Source organism: Humulus lupulus, chromosome 6, assembly GCF_963169125.1.
Source record: "Humulus lupulus chromosome 6, drHumLupu1.1, whole genome shotgun sequence".
Classification (NCBI taxonomy): Eukaryota; Viridiplantae; Streptophyta; class Magnoliopsida; order Rosales; family Cannabaceae; genus Humulus; species Humulus lupulus.
In genome coordinates, this window is record NC_084798.1 from 170,279,618 (window position 1) to 170,289,315 (window position 9,698).

General features: G+C 30.6%; 1 protein-coding gene across 1 annotated transcript; it reads right to left on the reverse strand.

Annotated features, from left to right (window-relative positions):
* Positions 1–4,178: 4,178 nt before the first annotated feature.
* LOC133782715 (SPX domain-containing protein 2-like) lies at positions 4,179–7,309 on the reverse strand. Its single transcript, XM_062222076.1, has 3 exons — positions 6,826–7,309; positions 5,475–5,601; positions 4,179–4,919 (listed from the first exon to the last, which is right to left on the reverse strand). The coding sequence occupies exons 1-3, from the start codon at positions 7,126–7,128 to the stop codon at positions 4,441–4,443; spliced, it is 909 nt and encodes a 302-aa protein (XP_062078060.1). The 5' UTR covers positions 7,129–7,309; the 3' UTR covers positions 4,179–4,440.
* Positions 7,310–9,698: the final 2,389 nt, after the last annotated feature.

A 9,698-nucleotide genomic window follows, 5' to 3' on the forward strand; every position in this document is an offset into this window, starting at 1 on the left:
GTCCCAGTTCATGGGTGCCACGGACCGCGTGTCCCAGAAGGCCCTGAGGGCATGTTGACTAGAGGGCGCACCGCGACCCTAGGGGGAAAGTTGCAGCCCGCCTCCCCCTGGAGCATGAGGCAGGCGACTCTAACTTGAGGCGTGCCGCCACCCTCAGGGCCAGGTCGCGGCCCGCCTGGGCATCCATGGCCTAGGTTGGTTTTTAGGCTAAGGAGGCTCAGGGATTTTAACCTAAGCACTTGGGATGAATTCTACTACCCGGTTTAGTAGAATTCGAGGTCTCGGAGGCTAGTATTTGTTTCCAAAGCTTTTAATTGGTTTCAGATTTTAATGGTTATCTACTATCGCATTGAGAGTAGGTTATACTGCAAGAGCTCAGGATTAGGGATCGTACTCGGGGCTGTCATATGCTAGCTGCTTGGGACCTGAGGTAAGAAAACTGCACCCGAGTTGTGATTGGGGCTTAAATCCCTTACATGAATATATTATGAATATGAGCATATTTGTAACTGAGAATGTCTGGATGGGCATGCCTATATACGCTACCATTGATTACTTGCTATGTATTGTGTATTTGTGAATATATATGTTTGCAGGCTGGCCTAAGGGTGCCGAGGTCGGCTAAGAGGCCAGGGAATTCGGCCTAAGGGCGTCGATCCTGGATATTTTACCATAAACAGAAGTGTGGTTCACACTTAATCGTTATTATTGATTAATGAGTTTAGTTTACTTGTTTGACTGAGTTGAATAATATTGATGGTTGGTTATTTATATCCTATTGTTAATTGAGTTTGATGATTTATATTTACTACTTTTATATTGTTGCCTTGTTGTGCATGTTGGTTCACGTTTTCTTGCTCAGCCTTAGCTCACGGGTGCTATGTGGTGTAGGTAAGGGAAGTGATAGTTGAACCAACCATGAGTTGGAGAGCTTTAGGGGCGGTGTGTACATATGCAGCCTGCTTGATCACCATGGTTGGGATATCTTGGGAGGAACTAGGGTCAAACCTTGATTTGCCGCTTAAGACGACTAAATTGTATTCTATTTGTCTTTTACAAGTCTGTAAACTGATTTTGGGGATCCTGTGTATAAACTTAATATTTTAATGAAAAATAATCATTTTGTTGACCAAATCTTTTAATACTTGACCTTGACTTAGTCTTCAATTACACGTTTTATGTTTGAATGACTTGCTTAGCAAGTTAAGCACTATTTTAAACACAAAGTGTAATGATCTTGGTTATCCAGGGCGTTATAAGAACTTTGTTCTCTCTGAATCGTGAGAAGAACACTCTCTCATGTGTTGAGATTGAAAAGTGTTTTCTTGTGTATCCTACCAAATAACATAGACATCCACCTGTCTCATTCTCTTTGTGTGAGTCATAGTATGGAAGATGGTGGGTTAGGAGGGTAAGACGTTATTTGATCTACACGTGTTCTACATCTAGAAAATGTATCTGTAAGTTTCTATTTTATTTAGATTCATGCACATGAGAAAGATCTCATTCTAGTTATGTTTCCTATAGTGATTCGTTCTTATGCTTTAATAATTGTCATTGTCGCATTAAAATGTTATCGCATGCTTCTGCTGCATTGTCAATCACGTGATAAAAAACCAACATACAAGACCTAATGTTTGTTATGAAGTAGGGATGATCAATCGTTATCAATACAATATTGGATAGTAAAGAATATTCTTATGTATATTAGGAGAACGAGACAATATGTGTTGGTTTATCTAGGAGCTGAATTATAGAATCTAATTTTCACTTAGACAGAGATAGTCAAAAGTCAACTTTTGGGTTAGTGTTCACATTTGGTGAGGGAGTTGTGGTCTCGAGCTCGGATGTCGTGGGTGCCACCGAGGAGGGGAGAAGGGTGGTGGGAAGGGGGCATGTTGAGGTCTGAAACTATTTCATTGTAGCAAAAGGGAAGGGGTGGGTTGGGGAAGAAACTAAGGTGACCTAATGAGTATTGAGGGCATTTTTGTCTAATAGGGTTATTTTATGGAGAAACATTAATCAAGGGTTATGTTTAATAATTGTTAAAGTAGTGGGGTTAAACCATGGAGTTTCCCTATACAAAATCATATAATAATAATAATAATAATATATAAGATAAATATATATAGGAAGAGAAGAAGAAAGGGCTTACCGCAGGCGTGTACGAATCAAAATAAAATATGTGAAGCTTGAATGGTTACCTCATCCATATGAGTGGGATGCTTAGTCTCTTAGTCTACAAAATAATATATAAGAGATTTTAGAGAGAGCAAATCACGATATAATAACCTCTTCACTTCTATTATATGAATAAGAGAGTAGTGACTATTTACCCAATTCGGCCTTCACTCAAAACTTAAGTCTAAATTCATGTTAATTCGACTATGTTGAGTGTTGAGTGTAGATAAATGGGTTGTGAAATAGGATAATACTGCAACAAAAAAGCTTATATTTTTTCTATATAAAAAGTGCATAGATAACGGAAATTCTTGTTTTTAACGGTTTTTTTTATTAGTTTTAACGAAATATTCTAAATATCTTCAAAACTAGTTAGAAAGAGATATTTATGAATGATATTAATATAAATTAAAATATTATACTATAAATTCAATTTCAAATTTTATAAAAAATTATCATTATAATACAAGACTAAATATTTAATAATTATATTATTATAAATTTAAATGTTATAAAATAGTATTATGATAATAATATATAATCCTAATTTTTTGTTAATTATATTAATATGAAATCAAATATTATAAAATATTATTATGGTAACAATATTTAATACAAGACTATATATTTAATACTTATATTAATATAAATTTAAATATTATAAAATATCCTTATTATAATAATAATATATAATACATAATCTTGATTTTTATTCAAAAAATTATCATTTATGTTTAAAAATTATATTATTTGTACACATACGATACTTATATATAATGTATTTATAATATTTATTATTATTTAATATGAATATATATTTATATAAGATAGACTAAATAATAAAAAAGGGAACACAATTACTTTTTAAATATAATAATAATATTTTATAACATTTGAATTTATATATTTTTTAGTTTAGTTTTTCATTTAATATGTTTATGTCATTCTTTTATATATAATATTATTTATTTATTTAAAATTTATATGATAATTATATAATTTTAATAAAAATAATTCATAAATTCTATAAATAAAATTAAGCAAACGTACATTGTATGTTGATTGTATCTAGTATAAACATAAATATAAGTATAATCAGATAATATCTCAAATTATAATTCAAATTGAATTTTGATATTATAAACTTAAAAAAAGACCTAAACAGATTTTATCTCAAATTTTAAATTTAAATTTGAATTTAAAATAATGATAATATTTGATATCAAACCTAAGATAACTATTTCTTCCCAAAATTTTAAGATAATTAAATTCTTATCAAATTAGATTTTTTTATAGAGATAAATTGGATTACAAATACTAATGTAATAATCTCTTGATTTATTTAATAAACTCTTTGTAATAAATAAAGGAATCCAAAACATAAAATTAATATAATTGCTATAATATTAATGTTAATGGACGATTTCAAATTAATAAAATGTTATAAATTTAGTAGACAGTAATTTTAATATTTTAAAGTTGACATTTTTTGCTTAACAAACCTATCATATTACCATTCGTCTGTGGTTTGAGATGTACACGAATTTGTTCACAAAACATGGACCACCAACCTCAATCAAATATAGATACTTACACACAAGAAATATATCCTCTATGGATCTTTGAAAAGTGTGGTCCATACACATTGACATTGAGGAATACAAATCTTGATTCCCAAAACAACTCCACGTAAAGACCTAGAATGCTAGCAATCACACATATCTGAATCGGTTATTTTCCATCACACACTATCTTTTAAACTGTTTTTTTTTTTGTTACCCTCTAAATAGATAAGAAATATGTTGTACATATTTTCATCATTTTCTTAATAGATCAATATTTGGTATGACTTCTTTATTTTCTTTGTAAATTTTAGCTGTACGTATGCCTCTCCCATGTGGCCAAATAGAATGTTTTAGTTGAAAATGAAGCTACAATCGGCATATGAATCAAAATTTTATAAAACTTTAATCAAGAAGCAAGTCGAAACAACCATGTCACAAATACAATAAAATAAAATAGTATTAATTCTATTGTAGCAGATATTATATTATACAAAAGTTATGATTCTACTGATTCACTCCATCTAAAGTTTTGCGTTTTCCATATGTGTTAGTATATCTAAGGAATGCACAAGCAAGTGCATACTGCATATAGTAAGATTTTTAATATATATAATAATGAAATACAAAAGGACATATATATATACTTGTCCTAATTCTTTACTTTCTTTCTCTTCATGAAAAGTTTAAATACTTTCTACTTAGCTGCTTGTTCCAGAACAGGGACAGCTTTCCATGCAACCTCCTCCAACCCACCAACTTGCAGAGGTGGCAACGAGAAAACGCTCACTGTTGAGCTTCCACTCCTAATTTCCTTCAACACTTTCAAAGCAGATACAGTACTCTTCATGTATAAGCTCTCCATGTACTCGATCTCTGCCAGTTCCTTGGGAAATCTAAGGGATTCTTCATCCTTTGCGGTGGCAGAAGTTGTAGGACAGCACCCTTCATCGTCTGCAGCAGCTGTGGCTGTGGCTGAGTCGGAGGTAGTTGCCTCAGCGGAGGGTGGCTGTCCAATTGTTGGGAAGAGACCATCGAGCATTGTCTCGCACTCCTTCACAAGCTTGTAGAGCAAGTCAGTGGTGAAGAAAGGCTGTTGCAGGACCTTTTGAATAAAGGGCAAGCGAATGAGAGCGCCAGTTCGCTTGTCATACTTTTTGAGTATCTTCACAAGTCCTGTTAAGGAATAGAAAAGAGGTAAGCTCATAGAAAAATTGTTGAACGAACAATCTAATTGGACGCTTTCAAAACCGCTTGTATTGATTATTGAAACACATCCAGAACAATTGTTAAGAGAACAATTAGCATCATCATAAATCATAATCGTCAGAGACTGAGAAATAAGTGTAGAACTTCAACAAAGACTCAGGAGAAAAGCCACACTAAAATTTTCTAATTTTGTATCTAGACCAGAAAATGTGATACTAATTTGAACATTTTAGTCTCCATATGCTACATCTTCATTTATTGCTTATTAAAATGATCATAAACTTAACCACACTAAATAACAATAAGATTTTACTTGTTTTTGTACTAAGAAGTTAAATATGCATCAAATAGTACAAGGGGTTGTCCAAATACTAACATAGCAACTACTTCTAATCTTCTGTCAGTTAAGAATAAATTATTTTCTTACAAAATTCTCCAGTATGCAAAAGAAAATGACCAATGTGACATATAAAAATGCCTTATTTAGAAAAGAAAAAGAAAAAGAATGGCAGAAGCTCGTACCAGTATAGTTAAGAGCACTGTAATTTTCCAACAAAACCATCTCCCCATGGAAGTCCACAATCTCCTTGCGTATCTTGAGAATCTCATCACTGTGAGGCTTAGCTTTTGCCACCATGTCTTGCAGCTCCTGAATACAAACACCAAACCATAGAATTGTCAAGCTCTAAACAAATAAAGATGCAGTATAAGATATGAACAAATTTTAAAAACAGAAATACATCATAGATTTTCCCGGCACCCAAAAAAGAAAAAAATGGGAAAAAAAGGGCAGGACTCAGAAAAACACCTCTTTAAGTTTTACTTTATATGTCACTCTCATGCAATTCCCATTTAAAATTTTACTCACTCGTCATCATTTTAATGAATATTATATAGACTAAACTAAGTTAAAAGAATGGTGCTAAAAGAATCTGATAGGATATGCATATGCATATGAAACTCTATGAATTGGGTGCCTACCCTCTTTCACATAATGCAAAGAGATAAGAGAGTTAAAAAAAATAACACTCACTAACTTCTGTTAACTCCAATCACAAACTAATATTATAATCAACCAGTCAATTATAAAATTCTTTATAAAAAAAAAACCACAACTGACACTTAAATATCAAGTTAGTAATACTAAAATAGAACAAAAACAAGAGCACAGATTTTGGGGAAAAAAGAAAAAATGCCAAGTTAAGAAACTGAGTTGACTCGTCCTACAGCTACATGCTACATGCTACATGCAGCGAGTCGTTTATCAACGTTAACAAACGGAATATTCTCTACTGCTGTGAACCAGTGGCATTTTCGAAAATAAAAATGCAAACCACAGTACGTAGTTGACAAACGTGAGTAACAGTCACGCGCATAAACTACTAGAACGGTTTAACTGGCCATCACTAGAGGCTAGAGCACGAAAAAAGAAAAAGATTCCATTGTGCGCACTACGCACTCCCCTTAGTCAAGCGCATTCTAGAAAACACTGATTTTCAAATAAGGAAGAAGCGGCGCAGGTTATACACTTATTACTCTATCCATAAAAGTAACTTACAACCTAAACAGAGTAAATCAAAATTCCGAAAATACTGATTTTCAATTTCAGCGTAATTATATCGTAGAAATTATATAAAAATAACAAAATTAATTAAGATTTATTACGTCAGCATGATTTTTTTAAATCGTATTGCCAAAGGAATAAAAAAGATGCCATCATTGCTAAAAAAAAAAAAAAAGATGCCATCGGATTTGAGAATTTTCTCGGCAACCAAACAGATCTTAGTTCCATGAGAATATATAATGTACGAATATATATTCGTAATTAACCAGATTTTATTTTATTTTATTTCTTGAAAAAGAAGCCTATTACCTTTAATCTGATGATATACTCTTCCTCCTTTTCAACGAAGAAGGTATTAAATTTCTCGAGCTCATCTTCCAACAGCAAAATGAAATCTATCTCCTCCCTAGACATATTATCCTTATCTCCGGCGTCGACCGCATCGCCGGAAGCCTCCACTCTCGGGCGCTTGCTCGACCGCTCTCCGATGCCGCTAGTCTTAGGCTCAATAGACTTCAATTTCTTCTTCAACTCCTTGTACGACAAAAACTTGTCTCGCCATTCCGGCAAAGTTTCTTCAATTTGATTACTCAGGCTCTTCCCAAACTTCATCCTATAATAATTACGACTAAATGTTGGGGCTATACGGTCAGAAATGTGATAATGGGAAAGAGAAGGAAAACGCTAGAAAATGCAAGAAAATGTTTGAAGGGGAAAAGTGAGAGGAGGAGAAGGGAAGGGGGGCAGATCGGAAGGGAGATATAACTGTAAAGAACAGAATATTCGAGGGTTATAATTGGAATATCCTTTTGTTTTCGAAGAGTATATTTGGGGTTTTATTCCTTTTGATAAAGATTATTTCATTTTTATTTTTATTTTTAAAATTTTATAGATTTATAAAGAACACGTGGATCGGTTTGTGGAGCGGCTCGAGGCTCGGTTTTTAAGCTCAGCAAGCAAGCCAATGAATACGAACTCACTGAAAATAAAAACATCTCAAATAATAATAAAAATAAGGTAAAATACAATTTATTTTTTGACATCCCAATCCGGTCATCACAATTCAGATTTGTTATTTTACAAAATGGATTATAAGATTAAGAATATGAGTATTAACTTTTTTCTTTATACAGCTTCTATTTTGTCTTTTTCTTCTTTTTTTTCAATCTTTCTTTTGAGCCTAGGTGGGTTCCTGTCTATAAATTTGTTAATTTCCTACCTTGCAAGTTTACGTAGTTATTTATATCTCATTTTCTCCGTTTAAAAAAATGAGAGACATGTTATCATATTTTCCTAAATCTATTTGGTTTGCCTACTTTTCTCTACACTATCTTCCATTGATTTATGCCACCTTAACTCGTCCATCATTGAATGTTGATAAATATATATAATTATTTGGAAAAAATTATCACTTAAGTGTATAATATTTTGATATAAATTTTAGGAAAATTTGTGGCGAGACCTAGTAAGTAGTTTAAAATATTGTACTTAAGTCATTAAGTAGCTTTTTGTAGCAAAAAATAGTAAATAGTCTAAAAAGTTGTCCTTAAGTCACTAATTAATTTTTTTGCAGTAAAAATTAGTAAGTAATATGACATGTTGTACTTAAATCACAAAGTAGTTATTTGGATGCAAAAACTACATTTTAACCAATTTTTTCTTAATTTTAATTAATTAATAAAAACTTATAAATACATATAATTTATTTAAAATCTGTTTCAAAAATAAAAAATAATTTAAAAGTTTGAGAATAAAAAAATGATTTAATTTTAATTATACTAAGTTTTAATTCAATTTAAGTGGTATAATTTTCTAAAATTTAGTTTAAGTAAAATTAAATAAATTTTTCATGTTAAAAATTTTAAATTATTTTTTATTTTTAAAACAGATTTCAAATAATTTTTCAAAGTTAAAAATGTAATTTTTTAGATTTTTATTCATTAATTAAAATTAAGACGGCATTGGTTAAAATGTGATTTTTGCAATAAAAAAATTACTTAGTGACTTCTTAAGTGCAACATTTTAGACAATTTAATGGCTTTTGCTGTAAAAAAAACTATTTAGTGAATTAATTGTAACTTTTTAGACTACTAACTAATTTATAATGCCAAAACAATTACTTAGTAATTTATATACAACTCTTTAGACTACATACTAATTTTTGTTGTAAATTTCCCTAAATTTTATGAGCTATAAAATCATATTTTCTAAATATGTCGCCATTTTATTCCCAACACTTGCTTAATTCATTTATAAGTCTCACACATAATTATTAAAAAATTCCCATGCACAAGTTTAAAAAAATAATCTCCAGGAGTAATATACAAAGATATTATGCCAATCAAACACAATTATACAAATTTTCATTTTTTTTAACATTGTCATTAATAAAATAAATCTCAATTCTTTGTACCAAACAGCTACATATTAATATGTTAAACTCTTCACTCTTGTATTCTAATCTTTCTTCGTATCAAATTTCTAATTTCCAACCAATTAACATTTATTCTACTAACATTAATGTTTCCACATAATAAACATGAAATTTTGTATGAAAGTTTAACTTCAGTTAACAAAAATGAATTTATTATTAGAAATAATTATACTCTATAGACAGACAACAATAAATAATAACACCAAAAAAGAAAAGGTAGACTTGGAATTTGAAGATTTATGTGTATGATATATTATTTTAGTATAATGTTTTTAATTTGTTTTATCTAACACATAAATTTAGGGTGGGTGGTAGTTGGAACGCCACTCCATGCGTCCTCACCCTTTCTAATAAGATTTGAATTTGAATGTTTTTTTAATAAGTGTTCTACTTTTTATCTTTGAAATACAACTAAAAAAAACAATTATTTATTATTATCCTAGCAAAAAAAAACAATTATTTATTATTAGGGTCATAGTCATAGATGGTATGTTTCAACTTGATCAATATAAAATAATGTGACATTAGCATTACATGCAAAGATGGATATTTATGAGGCGAGTGAGGGCATATGCTTGATGCTTCCACTCAATTTTTTATTTGTTTTGTACCATTAGCATTACTATTTTCACCAATTTATTATTGTTATTATTTAACACCCTAGTATTTTGTATTGTGTTGAATATTTATAGGCGGTGCTATGTACAATATTGTTTTCTTTAAAAAAAAAAAGAAAGAAAGAAAGAAA